The sequence below is a fragment of the Aethalodelphis obliquidens genome, unplaced genomic scaffold (genome assembly GCF_003676395.1).
Source record: "Aethalodelphis obliquidens isolate GAN/ISIS:26980383/991018 unplaced genomic scaffold, ASM367639v1 scaffold10, whole genome shotgun sequence".
Classification (NCBI taxonomy): Eukaryota; Metazoa; Chordata; class Mammalia; order Artiodactyla; family Delphinidae; genus Aethalodelphis; species Aethalodelphis obliquidens.
The window spans coordinates 25,581,302-25,598,810 of record NW_020837954.1 but is presented as its reverse complement, the minus strand read 5'-3'; the positions used below and the strand labels follow the sequence as shown (position 1 = coordinate 25,598,810).

General features: G+C 43.2%; 1 protein-coding gene across 1 annotated transcript in view; it reads left to right on the top strand.

Annotated features, from left to right (window-relative positions):
• TRIM9 (tripartite motif containing 9) overlaps positions 1-15,894 on the top strand; it is a 110,900-nt gene extending 95,006 nt beyond the window's left edge. The window contains exons 8-10 of the mRNA XM_027111221.1: positions 10,206-10,509; positions 12,822-12,984; positions 15,001-15,894. Of these exons, the coding sequence (XP_026967022.1) occupies positions 10,206-10,509; positions 12,822-12,984; positions 15,001-15,063 (530 nt within the window). The 3' untranslated portion in view covers positions 15,064-15,894. The remainder of the gene's footprint in view (positions 1-10,205; positions 10,510-12,821; positions 12,985-15,000) is intronic.
• Positions 15,895-17,509: the final 1,615 nt, after the last annotated feature.

Below are 17,509 nucleotides of genomic sequence, written 5' to 3'. Positions count from 1 at the left end.
CTGTCCTTTTTCCATGTCTTCCCTCTGGCTCCCCAACCCCCCGGGTTGAGCTTCTCTCCAACGTGGACACTTTCAGCTGGCAGTGATGGGTCACTGCCTGGGAAGGAAAAGGATGTCAGAGCCACATCTTTGAGGTCCTTGAAAGACCCCCACCAAGTGAGGTCTGGGACTGGGAGCCCTGCTCGGGTTGAAACCACAGAGCTATTTATTCACAGAAGCTCTCAGCCCTCCAGATCTCAACTGTGAGGAAAAGTGGGAAGCATAATCAGGGATCATGAGAGAATCAGGCTGTAGATAAGGCTGTAAATTGTAGCATTCTCTGCACACAGGTGCTCAGAGCACTGAGCAAAAGTGCTCTCAAGCATTGTCTTACTTGAACAGCCGTAAAAGCCATCTCCCCAATGCTTTCCAGGATTGTTTTATCTAATGACAACAAAAGGGTTGGGACTCTTGAAATCACATCTTAGAAACTGCTTTCTAAAAGGGGACATAGAAGGTGTTATTCATAAAGATTAAAATGCCTTTTTCTTTCACATTAGGCTCTCAGCATCACAGCACCCTTTCCAGTGTGCTAGCTTCTTGTCCCACACATCACAGAAAATAACCCAGAGAATATTCAGTGATGCAGGCAGAATACAGGCCCAGAATGACCCCAGATGCATCTGTTCAAAAGTCTCTTTGCAGATATTTTATAGTGATTTGGGGCCAGGATAAGTGCTGTACTCTTAAACCTTAATGTACTGAGACACACGCCCACCCTACTTCCCACCAGAGAATGTGTAACCTTGTGGAGGGAAAAGAACCTCATCTGATCTCAGCCTGCCCACCTTGTGTGGTCAGAATCCCAAAGGGGAGGGTGACGTATTTGCCTTTCAATTCCTAACCACCACAGTCCACGGAACCACTCTATATAGACAAGAAAGATTCATCCTCAGTATAATGCAGGGTGTGGAGAATGATAATTAGGTCCTCCACACAATCCTTGGTCACCCCTGAGACCACTGAAATGTGCCCCATGGCCTATAGCATCGACCTTACCTTTTATACGTTTCCAAGGCACAAAAGAGAGCAATGGCCTTGTCAGCCCCCAAATTTTATCTACCAGGAATTGATGTGCCTGGGGCCCTTATCCTGTCCCATCACAGGTGGCAGTGTGACTTAGATGTGTCCCTTAATCTCTCTGGACTTCACGGTTTTGTTTGGCGGTGGGGGGGGGCGGGGATTGTTTTGTCTCTAAAACTATAGACTTAGAGCAGATGACCTCTAAGTTTTTACAGTTAATACCCCCTGGTTTTCTTCTGTGGCTTCTCTCTTCAAAATCACGGCCGAAAGCTGTTACTATTTCAGGAAACGCTATGGACTGGCGTAGCCGCCTCCTACTTGCCCCAGGGGTTCTAGTGGGTCTCAGAGGTTGCCTGTGACACTGAAAATTCAACACTAGTAGGAAGTAGCCGGTAAAGGATCACACAAGGAAAAGCGTATGGTCCACTCTGCCTCGGCTGTAGTTTTCATGACTCCGAGCACCAGAGCCGTCCCTGCAACCCCAAATAAAAGTATCTAGTTAGAGGGATATGCATTTCCAGGACAAATTCCTCAAGGTAGGTAAACCATACCTGAACAAATCCAGGTAGATTTTATGAAATCCAAGGTGAGAGGCATCGTGACAGCTTTCAGAGCCCAGAGAAGAGGTGCTTTGCTCTTTCTAATTTTGACAACATGCACGACATCCCAGAGAATTGCCTGATTTTCCATAAGACCGAATTGGATCCAAACCCTGTTTTCGCTTTTGGAGAATGTGCTTTGCACTTGACACTCTGGGGAGCAGTTTGGTCCTTTGGAATCTTTTGTATCTCTTTGAAATATAGGAATTTTCAGTTCTTCTGATGATAGTTCCTTATGAATCATGCCCTGGTGTTCTAACTTGGAGTGGAGGACTTGGTGACAGAGTGTGCAGCTGTCCCAAGGGTGGAAAGAGCCTGTTGCCTTTCTTCTTTTAAAAGGAGCTTTTCAGAACGGAAGTGTTTCTCACTTCTCAACTGCAGTTCATGCCACACTTAAGAAAGATTATAATACCACCTTTCACTGTAAATTATGTACCAGTGGGACATAACTGTGACTTTGGATGCTCATTAGATCATTTAAGGACACTCAACCCCTTCATTCATTTCTTTGTCTCTTTTCAAGTCTTCCCAACAAAAGCAAATTATTTTACAGCTGGTTTATAATTGAACTGAAACTCATCTTTAACGCTGCTCGTGCAGCTCTTAGTGACATATCTTGCCTTACTGTACTCTGAAATACAACCATCTTGTTGAACCAGCACCCAAGGACTGCTTAAGTTATGAAGCTGTTCACTACCAGACAGGAAGATAACCAAGAATTCTACCAGAGCACAATACAAGCTGGGTTAGCCTATGGAATCCCTGTCAGTTTGCCTTTCCTCTTTGAATTCCAAAAATAATACCTCAAAGACTGTACTTTACATTTCCAAATATTCCACATCTGTAGAAATCTTTAGTGCACTGTACATGTTGGAATCAGTCAAGAAACTCTACCCTCAGAAGTATAAAAACCAATTAGTAGTATAAGATACAGATTTTCTCTAAATACGGTCAGTTCTCCTCCCAACTTCATGCGTCCCATTTCCCAGCTGCTCAGGTTTAATGCAATGTCTGCTAATGAAGAAATAAAATAAATATACAGTAAGGCAAAAAAGGAGCACACCACTTAAATATTCTTTTTTTGCCTCAAACCCAAAAGTCAGTAAATAACAAGTGTGGTCCCCAGCCAATCTTTGCTTTGATGATTCTTGATTACTTCTTCCAAGCAGAGGCCCCAACTCCAGAGTCCGGCCAATCCAGGTGGGAAGGGAAAGCAGTCCAGGCAAAGGCAAGAGGAGAGTGATGGTCACTGACAGAGTTGAGGGAAAGTGTGTCTCGTCACACTCCCATTATAAACACTGTCCTCATCCCAGAGTTACTGATATGCCCGGAGCTGCCACACCAGTATTCCGTTGGCATTCTGTTTCCCGTTGCTCTTTCCTGCTAAACTGCTTTTTGCTCAGCAAAGCTCTTCAGCAGACAGGATCACTGCATGTGATGAAACATGACAAAAAAATTAAAAATCTTTGAAGGGGCTATTTTTCTTCCTCCAGCGACCTATACGTGAAAAATTAATAATAGTTATCCTGGTTATTAGCTATGACCTGAAACATAGCTTCATATCATGTATTCTGAAAAAAGCACTAACCCAATTCCTCTTTGTCGTGACTGACAGAATATTAATGGCTGAAAAGCCTTCTCCAGATCTCAGTAATTGTGCTTTGAAGGAGAGGTAAGGAAGTGGCATGTACATCCTTCCTGCATCCTGGGTGTAACACAGAATACACTCTTGGGTAGCTGTGTGTAGGCTCAATGTTAGTTGTGTGATTTGGCTAAACATGGGTGTGGCACCACTGTTCCCAATGTTGTCTTACTGTCTTTGGTTCATGTCTTTGAACATGTCCAGAGGGGCACGATGAGGAGAGTAAAGATTTGAAATCCACACCCTAGAAGAAAGGTTGGAAATCGATTCTATTTATCCCAGAAAAGGGATGATTTAAAGGGGACCGGTGACTGCTCTCAAATATTTGAAGAACTAGCGCGCTGTTCTGTACGGCCCCAGATAGTAATGGTACGATTAAGGAGTCGAGTTCCCAAAGAGATATATCCAGACCCATGTCAGCAATGACTACAAACAGGAGGGGGCTGCCGGAGGCCATGAGATCCTCAACCTAGGGGACTTCAAGGGGAAGCTTGTGATTGCTGCTCAGATGTTATCGAGATAAGTGTCTTCCCTCTTAGACTCCTGCAACCTAAGGTAATATCAAGTGACTTAGATGACCTGTAGGCAACTGACCCAACACTTGCACCATGTGCCCATGGGGAAGGGCACAGAGAGTCTGCTGGGATCAAGTGGAAAGTGCTCTCTTGCACTTCATTTGGACAATTTTCATGACAAGGTAGGAAGTTTTTTTTAGGAGCTTCTTAGAGAAAATGGGGTAAGAGCCCAGCTGGTAGGGTATGGGAGGCCATAGGTGGGAAAAATTCAGAGACAGAGATGGAGTGATTGGGTAACATGTATATTAAATAAGCTTGCTTGAATAGAGAGTATGGTTCAAGACTGAGAGGAGTCAGGGACAATTGGGTCATCAATAAATAACGGATCTACATAAAAGGACAGAAAAGCTAACCATTTTAGTGTCAAGTTATTAATCCCATGAATAACCATAGCTGCCCTCAGCCCAGTCCCGCAGAGTGGTACCATCACCAACTCTAAGTGCTTCTTCCCAGTGCTGAGAATAGAAAAGGGGAGTATGATGGGATTGGATATGCTCCCTGAGTCTGGATGCAGTACACGTCTCTTCACTGGTTTTCAGATGATTACCTGAGAGTTCAGTATACTCTGAAATTCATTCTACTGTATGTGTCCTTTCCCTTAATTTTCAGGGCAACGAGTATTTTAAGGATAATGAATTAATTATTATTAGTTGGTGAAAAATACATTTCCAAGCAAATTCTTGTTAAAAATGTTTTACTGAGATAAATATAATTGTAAATTCTCTCCCTAAAAGAAGCCCGTATCAGTTTGTGGTGCTGTGCAATTGTCTTTCAAATTTTTCCATTAAACTAAAAGACTAATTCCCCCCTGAGATCATTATAATGTAAATCATTTCTGAACAAGGAAAGGATCACACATGCCAAATTACCCGAACCATTTGAAGTTTAGGTAGAAGAAAATTGGAATGTATTATTATTGGGAACACAAAGCCTTAACTCCATAAGTAGCCATTTCTTTTCTCTGAAAATCTGCTTTACACTTTTCTGTAAAAAAGTAAAAAAGAAAAAGAATTTTCCCCAAGGATAAGTCTAAAGCCTGAAAAGCTAATTTTAATATGCTCAGAAATGAAAATGAGACCGGGTTGGCAGTATTAAGCTGAAATGCTCCACCAATGCCCTTGCTCTGAGCTCTTCAAATAGAATCCCGTTCTGCACACATGTGCTCCACTGAGCATGTGCAGAATAGCATTTGGATAGGATAAGGATGTGTTCAACACAGAGGAACATGCTAACAGACTCAAACCAGAAAAATATTCCCAGGAACACTCTCTGGCCACCAAAACAAAATTATTTTTTCAATGAGAAGAAAGTTCCTTGGTGGTTTTGGACATAGAATACTACCATCCTGCCATCTGTATTTCCTAAATTATTACTATCAAACTAAGCTCTAAGAAGGCCCCTATTGGTAAAACATCTGTCTCTGACCAGATAACCCTACTGCATACAACCATCTATTGTTCAACAAAAGAGAAAGGAATGATTTTAGTAATTTAGAGGAACTACCTCTAAATTACTCTAAATGTTAGAACCAGATCAAGTAATTGATATGTCCTTACTCTGGGATAATAGTGATCTTCATGCCAGACCTGACTGTCTGAAAATAAAGACATTTTTGCCACAAATGCACCTCACCACTGCCCATGGTCTGTTTATTGTTAGAGAACCAGAGATGTTCAAGGGCATCGTTAGGGTCTCATCTTAATGCAGAGACAAAGGTAAGGCTCCTTCCCTGATTACTTGTTCAGCCCTATCTTCCTCTCCCATTCAAAGAGCAAGTCTTGAGTGTGCTGGTATAGAAAAACCATCTCGTCCATTTAGAAACGGAAAAAATAAGAGACAAAAGGAAAACTATGGAACAGCAAAGAGTTGGTCAAAATCGTCACCTCCTAAATAGAAACTCTTTAAGAGGCCATCGTTGTACAGGTAGTAACATCGAAGGGAGCTGGAGAGGGTGAAGTATTAATCTCCTCTTGGTCATCAATGGGTAAAATTTACCTCTAAGGTTTCTAAATTCAACTCGAAAGATATTTAATTAAACGGAAACTTCCAATACCTTCTCTACCACTAAAAATTGGGAGAAGAGAAGACAATTGTCTGTGATATTTGAAGTATCCTCTGGTCATGTGTTCCAACCTGCCGAGAATTCCCTCCCAGTCTCAAACCACATTGGCAATTACGGGGTGGATGAGGCTTTGTGAAAATGCATTCGTCAGGCAGGTCTTGGGGAAAACTGTGCACAGCAGGTGGCAGATTTCTGATCTCTAGTTTGCGTTGATCTTACATTTAGACACAGATTCAGAAGAACAGACAGTCCCTTTTCCAGTGCCTTCGGAAAGATTGCCGCTCCGTAGAATGAGTCCTTTCTCCTCCACCCTTAATCTACAGCCCAGCTTCCCCAGGAGATCCTACTTTGATTTCCGATCCTCACCCCATCAGCTGAGCTTGCATTCCTCTTTGCAGTCTCTCAATGCACCGGGTGAGCTGAGCTCGTCTGACCTTTCCTCTTGATCTCTGTGCCTTGAAGGCATCTCTGAATACCTGTTTCGTTCTTGGCGTCCACGTGCGTGCAGAGGGTGATGAGCTAGTCTCTGTGTCTGTGGCCTGCTTCCGGTATGAGGAGCATTTGGATGAGGGAGCTTTGTGGCATTCTTGTGTGTGTGGTGTGAGGACCAGCCCATCGAGCTGTGGTCAATGTATATAATGGTGTCGGAAAGTGATGAGTGAAGTTGTTCTTTTTGCACAAGCTGGTACCACCATGGGAAACCTGCTCTGTCATCACATGCAGTGGCATAGCACGCGCAGATGCTGGCTGAGTGGAGGCTGTGGCCTTAGTGTGGAGGTTTGCAGCCCTGCTGTATCCAGGAAACCAGCTGTGTCTGGGAGACTGGATCAGTGCACCCAGCCTGGAGTGGTCTGATTAAACATAGACTCAAGAGATCTTTATTGAAAAAATAAAAGTAAAAAACTTGCCGACAGCAGAATACATCATACAAAGCAGACACACCAGAGAGCAGCAAGTGAAAGTATTTCCGGCCGAATCCTGCGCTCCCTGGTCAGACAGGGTCATGGCTGATTTTTTTCTAAGCAAAGGGGAGGAACCACCACCAGCTAAATCAGAAACCCTCAACTAGCCTAAGGCCCAAAGATGGGAGTCACTGAAAAGTCTGGCCTCCCGAAGTTTCCTACAGCTAAGAGGGTTGTGACACGGCTTCAGGCTGATTTCAGGAAGCTGGACTAGTGATACTATGCCATGAACTCTGTCTAGCCAATAGAATCCTAAAATATCTAAACTGCAGTCCTATTTGATCTCTTCAGGACTATATTGTAATCAGGGATACTTACGATGCACATTTCACATTTCCAAAGGTTTCTTTTGTTTGTTATTTTATTCTGTTTGCTCATCCCACATCCTGGAATGAAGAAGCCCACAGCATGACAGTGCAAAAAGGATGCAGGGACTTCAAGCTCTCTTTAAAATGACATTTTTCTTTGTGCTTTTATGTTTCTTAATGTTTTTCTGTGCGCTATTGGCTTTTAGACATGCTTTGTTATGGAAGCCTTTTCACTTGTGTCTAATGTACTGAAATATTGTTATAGTCTTTGTAATGTATATTGTCTCAAGAATAAAATATGTGGGTTTGGGGATATCTGATGGCTGTATTTGACACCATTGTTCTAGTTGTATCGTTGAAACTTAAATGTACGATGGTGTGTTTAAAGTAGTGTAAAAAAGATTTCAGAAAACTTGTTTTGAAAAAGACTTGCACAAGGCATGATTCATTTAAAAAATTTAAAAGCCCTATTCAGATTCTACAAATTTATGTCCAAAGTTGGATATCAGATTCAGTTTTAAAACTCCAGGTGTTCTGTACTCACTAAGTTCTAACCTGTGAATAGGAATTGAAGTGATAATTGATACAAACTAAACATAAGTATTCAGCCATGAGTTGGAGAAAATGATTATTCTGCATATCAATTCATCCCAGAGGAAAAAAAAAACCAAAAGTAATATCATAATCTTTACATTTTGTTTTTAATTCAATCATTAGTCCTTTCTAAGGTGCTTTCTTAATTCTTCTAAAATTCTTTTAATTCAGTGTATTATCCTTTATTTAGCACATAAGGGCCTTACTGAATTGAAAAAACATTAAATGATCCTTTCTAGGAGATACCCTGGTGCTCGTCAAAAACACATTTCCTAGATCAGTCACTGACAGCACTTGAAATTGTAGTTCACACACCTTTGAACATTTTAAGACTAGACTGCTTCATCCGCCCTGATGAAACTTCTCATGGAGTAGGTAAGGGGATGTTAGGGAAAGAGGGAGACGGTTGCAAAAGTCGCACAGGTGATTCCAATACATCTCTGAGGTCACTCCCACCCCCTTCAGCACCATTTCCCCCTCCCTCCCTTAGGTGAAAAGGACTCATGTAGTAAAACAATCTAAGAAAGAGATGAGGTCATTTTCATATTTACGACATTTAATTCATGTCATTATTAATAATTACCAGATGTATGTATTAACTAAGGCTTACATTACACATCTAGTTATATAATTATCATGTGACTTGAGCCCAAGTAACAGCAAAGGCCTCTGGGCCTAACCAGAGTTAGAAGTACATGGAACAGTGATATAGAATGGAGTTTTATCAAGACTCAGTGATTTCTCCATTTCAATTGGATGAATTTTTCTCATTTTCTTCTGAATATGGAAACTTTAGTGGAAAAGATTAAACTCGGAAGATGATGAAAATTTAAGCTGTACAGTTTAGAAACAATTGGAGGAGATTTTATTAAATGAAAAAAAAAAAAAAGATGTACTATTCATTTTGAAAGAGCAGAGAGGCAATTTTTACCCAGGCAAGTAAACTAATATAGAAAGGGCTTTGGTTTTTCATGAATCAGGCCTCTGGTGACTCTCTTCAGCTGGTGCTTTTTACATGTATACAAATAATTTTTATTGACCTGGTTGTTGTTTCATAGCTTTGATGTGTAGTATCTCTTTATAGGATGCAATTTTGAGACACAATCTGCACCTTACTCTCAATTAGGCAAGTATACCTATTGTAATTGTTATCTTTTACATATGTGCTTGGTGTGCTCCACTCCCTTCACAAAATAAACGGTGGCAGCTTATTCTATGTCAATAGAATTGTCTAATTGTCATTCAAATCCCATTATAGCAGTTTCTCACATGCGCAGAAAAATGAGTCTGTATTTTGAAATCTTATGCCTCAGAGAAGATTACTTTTCCCCCAGCTTTCTTGTACATCAATGCAAAGCACTCTTTATAAGCAGAGCACTTGTGGGCAAAGGTACTAATCAGACTGATACAGTTTCAAACTGAGTAGTGTATGCAGTTTTAAACTGAGCCCTTTTTTGGTATGAGTCTATCAAGAGAGACATGTTTTCTTATCAATGTCAATTTTGCTTCCTATTTCTCTCTCCCATGCCTTTCACTTGGAATGACAACAGTTGATATTAAAAAGCTGTTGGCAGGTATGGAATAACCTTATTCTGTTACAAATAGCAAAGACCAAAGTGCATGTGTGGTGGCTCACAGATCTGATACATCAGCAATTTCGTCTGTCCAGAGCAAGTTCTGGGCAGGTGACATTTAGAACTCGGGCACAGCGCTGTGTACAAAGACATCATTCCATCTGCACCTAAGGTCCAAAACATTTTACACGGTAGTTTTAGGAGTAACACGGAAACTGCATTTGTGGTGAAGGAAGCAACCTGTCTTACATCCAAGTCACAATCACTCATGAAAATTAGTTTCTGTTGCTGATAGCTTCGAAGCTTTTGAGCTTTCGCTAACACTGAGGAAATTTTCAAAACGAGTAGACCTGAGCACTTCTGCAGAAGGGACATTTCCTTGTTTCACTGAGTGTGTTTTATCCCTCCTCCATCTAGGACTCTAGCTCCTAGCCTCCCCGTCTCAGGGTTACACAGGCATCTTAGCGCATCCCTCTCCCCTTATGTCTCTGGTGTACTGTTCTGCCAGTCACCGGGTGAAGGGACTTGCACCTTCCAAAATCGATGCCACTGCGCTTCCGGATCACCCGGCTGGGAGTGCAGGCTGAGCCGGGTAACCCCTGCTGAATCGGTCGTGTGTCCTCCGTCTGCTTCTGGGCGCAGAGAGCCCTAGCTCCCAGGAAGTGCCCCCTGTCTGCTCACTCACAGCCCCTTCTGGCCCTGGACACCTCCTTCCCGCATGGAAGCATGAAAACGGGACAAGACGCTCCTCTCCGGCCCAGGAGTGCGTTATGGCGTGAGCTCAGTGGGTCCGTCTTAGTAACCGCCCTCCCTTCTGTTGTTCCCAGTGGCCTGGTTTGCTTTTGACCCTGGCTCGGCGCACTCTGACATCATCTTCTCCAATGACAACCTGACTGTGACCTGCAGTAGCTACGATGACCGGGTGGTGCTGGGGAAGACTGGCTTCTCCAAGGGTGTCCATTACTGGGAGCTCACGGTGGATCGCTATGACAACCACCCAGACCCTGCCTTTGGTGTGGCTCGCAACAACGTGATGAAGGATGTGATGTTAGGAAAGGACGACAAAGCCTGGGCAATGTATGTGGACAACAACCGGAGCTGGTTCATGCACAACAACTCGCACACCAACAGGTACCCTGCAGCCCCTACCCCCCAAGCAAGCCTTCTTCACGTTGGCTTCTGGTCGAGAACGAGAGCCCGAGTTCAGAGACCTGTTAAACAGACAACATGAAGGAAGACAGGCAGGCGATCTTTATGAAGTAGAAGTCTTACTGCTCTTGGCTGAGTCCCTCCTGGAGTTTTATTTTATTTTATTTGCATAATGACAGAGACATGAGTACTTTCCTAGGTCCCTCATTGCTACGTTCCACCCAGGGCTGGAAACTAAGAATCCTCATGCATATGTATTATAGAAAAACATTCCCGGATTCTAAAATCCAAACTTACAACTTCCCAGAGAAGCACTGTTGGACAAGAGACTTAGTTTCTCTGAACATCGGTTTCCAAATCCACCAATTAGGAAAATCATGTTTTTCCATGCATAAATGTTCCCGTGATTACATGAATCATGCAAAAATGCCTCCCATCCACCTGAAAATAGAAGCCACTGTTCTTCTTATTATGATTATTATCAATGCCACTTCTCAGAATAGTAGCCATTCATTAAACGAAGTCGTGTGGATGCCAATTTGGATAGTTTTGTACTTGAAGAGCTCTCTTATTATTGTATGGACTCAGAGTACCCAGTTTGCTGGGGAAAGAGAACAAAGGTAAATAAAGGTTTTCCTTTAACACCAAAATATAGGCAAGTATAATGTAACCCATGCTATCATATTTTTTCTAGACCTCCTTTTTCATACGGTTTGCGTTTTCTTCCTCAAATGTATTTGTCACACGTTTCCTAGGTAGAGAAGTGTCTTTTGTGGATCCTAGTCCACCTTATTCTCAAAGATTTCCCCAGGATACATTCATTGGTGTCTCTGGGAAAAAAACAAAAATACAGTTGTAGTCAGTTGGATCACAAGGAAAGTGAGTCAGGCAGTGGTAGGCAGTGGACTCCACTGTCTCAGCTTTTTCTGTATGCTCATCACTGCCCCTTTTCCAGCCAGTAGGACTCCTAGGTCCTTCACTTCCTGTCCCCTTGGATAGTTTCTATACAACTGCATTCAGTTGTGTATTATTCACCATCACTTGAAGTGAGCACACATGCCATTCCAGCCTGATATCAAATCCTACTAGATGTATATAAGCCATTGTCTTCAGTAATTCACATTGGGGGGGACCCTCTGTCACCAGATTCCCTGATGCCATGTACCACGCTTACTTTTCCCTTTTAGCTTCTTTATTTTGGAGTGAAGGAGTGAGTAATAACACAACTGCCACGCTATGCAGAGAAACACTTTCTTAAGGCAGAGCACATCTGCTTGCATGCAAACTGCATGTCACCAGTGCCCTCATTGCCGAAGCTGTGAATTTCCAAGATGAAATTGACACCCCTGTGTTTTAACCACTAAGGGCAGTCTGTGTTCTGCGTGCCGGGGGGGGAAAGAACAACACTCTAACATTTCTGTGCTCTGCTGAGATGAGGCTGAAGTTCAGTATTGCTAGCTCTCAAAGAGGAGGAAAAAGGCAAATCTGATCATCCATGCTCAATGGCTTCTGTGAAACCATCAATGGAAGCGTAAGACACAATTCGTGGTCAAATGACAGTCACTCCACCTCCTACAGTATAATTAATTATTTCACCTTACAGAGAGGAGATTCCTCTTCTCCGGTGTTGGCGTTTTATGAAGAGCCTCCAACTTCTCCAAATTCAGCATGCCCCAAATTACCATCTTTCTGGAATGAGCTTTTCTGTTTCAAGGAGAGCAGAAGGGCCCAAATCCAATTTTTCATGCATGTGTTTTAGGTTCAGCTTAAGTGCTTCTTTGACTTTCAAATTAAATCATTTTGTATTTAATGACGCTTAATTCACACCATATGTGCAAAGCGTGAGACCCAGCTCTAGGCAGAGCTCTGATAGCCCAGAGGCTACTTTTTGCTCCTGGCCTTTGATGCTTTGTTTTCTACTAGACGACAGCCTGTAGAGACCCTGTATGAAGGAGTTCGCTCTCAGCAACGGCAGAGCAGCACGGTGAACCTATACATTCTCAACAGGGGAGTGAAAATTGGTTTTCCAGGGAGCGAGCAAAAGATCTTACTTCTTATATATATAAAGCACAGATATACGTACAGCCCATCAGCAGATACACAGTATATCTGCGGTATTAAAACTGTAAGTGAGGAGGGGCGATTAGGGGGAAAAATGTTTTAAAAGGCTCCTGGGGTGGGGATGAGGAACAATACTTTTAAACAAGTTAAAAAATACTGGTTTAACCATACAAAACGGGAAGCTTCTAGAATGATGACAGGCAAGTGAAACCCCATGTTTTCTTTTCCCACAGAACTGAGGGAGGGATCACAAAGGGGGCCACGATCGGGGTCCTCCTAGACTTAAATAGAAAAACCTTGACATTTTTTATCAACGACGAGCAGCAAGGTCCCATCGCGTTTGAGAACGTGGAAGGGCTGTTCTTCCCGGCAGTCAGCCTGAACAGGAACGTGCAGGTGAGCTGCAGACTCTGCTTCTGAGGCTGCCCACGGGCAGCGAACTCAGCCCCTGCCCACCGAAGGCCCAGACCGAGACGCGGAGGAAGGGGGGGGGGAGGAGCGCCGGGTGGGATGGACGTGACAAGTGAGATGATTCCAGACTGGCATGAGCCCCTCGGTTATATTTAGACACAATCTAGTGAACAGCAGGTGGGAAACTGGGATTCTCTGCGCGGCTGGCTAATTAATGATTGTCCCTCTGAGCCCTAGATTCCTCTCTAGTAGAAAGGAAACTCTTGAATCAGCTGGCATGAAAACAAATGAAATGACTGATGCAAAGCGCCGTGAGTGCCAGAGAAGTGAAGGTGCGAGCCTGAAGTGCTAGCACGATGCTCAGAAATTTGGGGCGATTTCTGTGCACTCTTATCAGTTCTGTCAGGCGCTTCGGGGACGGAAAACACATACTGATGATTTACTGTAAATAAAAACAACAAGTTCTTCTCATTCATTCATTCAACAAATATCTATTGAGTGCCTTTAATATGTCAGGCACTATTGAAGTATTATGAGTATTGGTGTTTACCAGTGAAAACAAAACAAAAATCTTTCCCTCTTAGGGCTCACATTCTAGTTATAGGAGACAGACAGTGAATAATAAGCACAACTGCTATGTTAACTATATAGTATGTTAGAAGGCGATATCCAGTGGAGACAAGACCGAGGGAGGGCAGTGGCCATCTTAAGCAGCGTCGTCAGCATAGGTGGACCTTACTGTAGTCACAGGTGAGCTGAGCCTTGAAGGGGGTGAGGGAGTGAGCTGTGTGGGGCTTTCCAGGCAGAGGGAACAGCCAGGGCAAAGTTTCTAAGGCACGAGGGGCCTCACTTAAGCAAGGAAGGGCCAGGAGGTGGCAACTGGGGCAGATGAGGGGCAGTGGGAGAGAAGATCAGAGCCATGCGGGAGGGTGTGCCCTGCCAGCCTCTGCCGGGACGGGACCTTTCACTTCCGTCCTGAGCTAGAGCTCATCATCGACTGTGACCCTCATTCAGCAAATGGCTGCCTTACAATAGGATAGATAGGGCTTGAGAATCAAAACACTGCTGGTGGTTTTTGCTCTATATAAAACCACGTCTTGGAAGCTATTTTAAAAAATCCATTGTTGTTTATCAGTATGTGCAGTAGAAGTGATTGCAACCCAGTGACCTCTGCCCTTCTGTCTTGCTGCAACTAGATGGGTTTTTCTGGATGGCTGACATCTAATCAATCAGAGTGCAGCCTCTACATTGGACAAAAGAAAGCTATAGATTTCCCTAGAAGTGTGTCTTAGAAAACCCTCATTCAAAGTTTTCCACATTTTCAGCTGTTTCCCTTGCAAAGAATATTGTACTCGACGCTCTTTAGGGGTTTCTGAGTATCTTTAGAGAAAGACTCTTGGGCTGGGGAAGACAGGGACAAGACAAGAAGGGGAGAGATGACAGACAGCAGTGCACGAAATGGTTCTAGCCTGGTCCGTGCAGCTCAAGTATGAGGTTGGACAAAATTCAGTGAAATATTAAATAAGTGCCCACGTTTCTTCATACCTGGCAATCATGTAGTCCATCCCTAAATGAAAGGCTTATCCTAACTGGAATAACTAGTGGACAAATAATAGGGGAAGAGTTGTCTGCGCATCTGTTTTCTGTCCATGGACATGGCAGTGATCACCGCCGTGTGGCCAACAGGCTTTTCTACCTTCATATCCATGCCTGTGTCTTCAGTCATAGGAACACAATCTCCCCAGAATCCTTTGAAGAAGCAAGTGGCTGCGAACCATATTATCAAGTGTCTCCAAGAGTGGGGAGCCCAGCATGGTGGCCAGGTTCTTAGCACAGGCTGAACTCTACTAGAATTCTCTTCAATGCCTGGTAGAATAGATGTTACAGAAAACTGAACAGATCCCCTTTTGAGTGAGGAACACACCCGCTGTGCTCTGGGGAAGGGGTGCAGGGGGGGGGGGATCCTGCAGTGCCTTTGGGACTCACAGTCTCTTCCCACAGGTCACGCTCCACACGGGGATCCCAGTCCCCGACTGCTACTCCAGCAGAGCATCAATAGCCTAAAGATGTGCTGTGGAGGCGCCAGCTGCCTGTTCTTACCTCCACCTGAGAGCAACAGCAAGGAGCTCAGCCAGAGCTGGAGGGAGAGGGAGGAGGAGAGAGATGCTGGTCCTCGCACCCCGCAGCCCCCCTTTCCCTCCAGCCTCTCTACTGCTGTAAAGCCTGCTTTCTCTTCCATGTTCAGCAGTTCTAACCAACGGAAGACCTAGACAGCCCACCATGTCACTTTGTTTCCACAGCCAGATTTTGCTTTTAGTTACATTGTTTTTTTTACGTAGGTGAGTTATCTTTTCTTTCTCCTTTGATCATGTCATTGGTGACTTACTGACCTGGCACTGCCAAGAGAAAATTCTCCTGATAACTTTTTTCTTAAACTTTCTGTCAAGGAGGTAGGTAGTAGGGAGAGGTAAGGAAGAATGAGCTGAATTCGGAGCTTGCCGTTTAGAACGTTCTTGAGTGTTCTTACCTTGCGACCTCTCATGCAGCGTTAGCTCTGCAAAGCTAGTCTTTTCAGCAATGAAAAGTTTTACTATCCACTAAAGCACAAAGATATCAGCGACCCGACTACACAAAGACGAAGGGGTAGAGGCTCACAGGACAGCTAGGTCATTAGGACGGGCCAGAAACCCTGGTCGCTGAATAAAATGGGAAGTCTCTAAAGAGAGGCAGGGCAGGGGACTTCATGATCTGGTTCATTCATTTAATACAAGTTTTTAATTGAAAACCGACTCTGGACCAGGCACTGTTCTAGACAATGGAGACAGAGTGGTGAATACACAGGTGTGGTCTCTGCCCTCCCGGAGCTTATATGGTCCTAGGAGAACAAACCAAAAATAAAATTATTGCAAATTGTTATTAGTATTAGGAAGGAAATAAACAAGGGCCAAAGAGGCTTCTTGGTAAGATCTTTCAGATCCCCTAGAATGATGCTAAAAATCCATGCATTCTGGCCATAGTACCAGAAACATACCAACTCAATGCCTTTTCAACTGTGCTATTTTAATTATGATACTTGCTGCCATTCACCACAGAGTCCTTTTTCGGTAGAAATGATGTCAGCATTCTTATTTGTTAATACTGCGGTGATACTAAGCCTTAAAAATAAATGTGAAAAACAATTAATGACCAGAAGGAGGAAGACTCATTGTCCGTAACGGAGGATCTTAAGTTGCAGTTCACAGCATTCACATTCTCAGGATTAATGCGCTTGTCTCCGTGTAGACTCACTATCTGTGCCTGTTACAAATGAACAATCCATCCTCTCTGCTGCCATTCACAACCCAACTTTCTGGAATTGTTCACATAATGTTTGGGAGGAAAGGAAATTGTAGGTCATTGCTATGATGGATAGCAGAATAATAAGCTTATTACTTCCGTGTAGAGATAGACTTATAGAAGCTACCCTTCCGATCCTTTTGTTTGACATGAAGTTTTAGAAAATGTAGCACCTAGAAGGAGGTTCTGGTTAGTTGTCTAAATATTTGCCAGGGAGCCAAGATATTCACCATGAAAAAAAAAAAAGAAAAAGAATAACAAAAGGGAAGAGGTAGGATGGGAAGGCTAACAAATTAAAGTTTGGGCAAAGAGTAATATGTAAATAGCTACTAATTTACTTTTGGGCTTACTTGATTTAGATTATTCCTATCAGCTGTGGTGTTTTTCTAGTTACGTGTACCTGATTTATTGAATGGGTGCTATCCTACTTGTGTCCATCTTGGTTTTTCTTGGCTACAGAAACATTCTGTTGCAGGCCAACACTAATTTGATATATGATTTATTCTCCAATGAGACTCGATGGCTGGGCCGCTGTAGACTCATAGTTACTCTTGTTCCTTGTTAAATTCATCCTGCTAATTAGATTTCTAGTGACCGGTAACACGTAGTTTACACAGAATTGCAGTTATAGATGCATACAGCTACTGTACTAGAACAGATGGATATTTCTGGTGTGCCAATAAATGATTTTTATGAGAGAACATCCTATGTGTCTTTAGAATTTCTTAGTTTTTGCCTTTTGGGGACGACAGTTCGCCTTTGTCAGAGCAAAGTGTCATGGGAAGGTTCCGCAGAGCTCGGGAAACACCTGCACTTCATTCCATCTCCTCAGGAACCTTGCACTGTCGCCTAGTGGTGCTGACCTCCTGAATCTTAACTTAGTATGAAACATTAACAGTGAGATGCTGTTGAGGGTCTGCCTCCAAACACTGGGCACTTACCTTAACAAACCTGCTCCTAGAAGCTCCACAAACTTGTACTGCAAGATACAGTGTCACTGACTTTTTCTAACCTGGTTCCTTCACCACTTCTTGGAGTAGCTAAGCAATACGATTGTTTTTAAATAATTACAACAACTAGCCTTTTCAAATGAACAGCCTCGGTTTTATATTAAAAGGAAAACATGACCTAAAAGCATATCGAAAGCACGCTTTAAATCCATTTCACCTGCCTT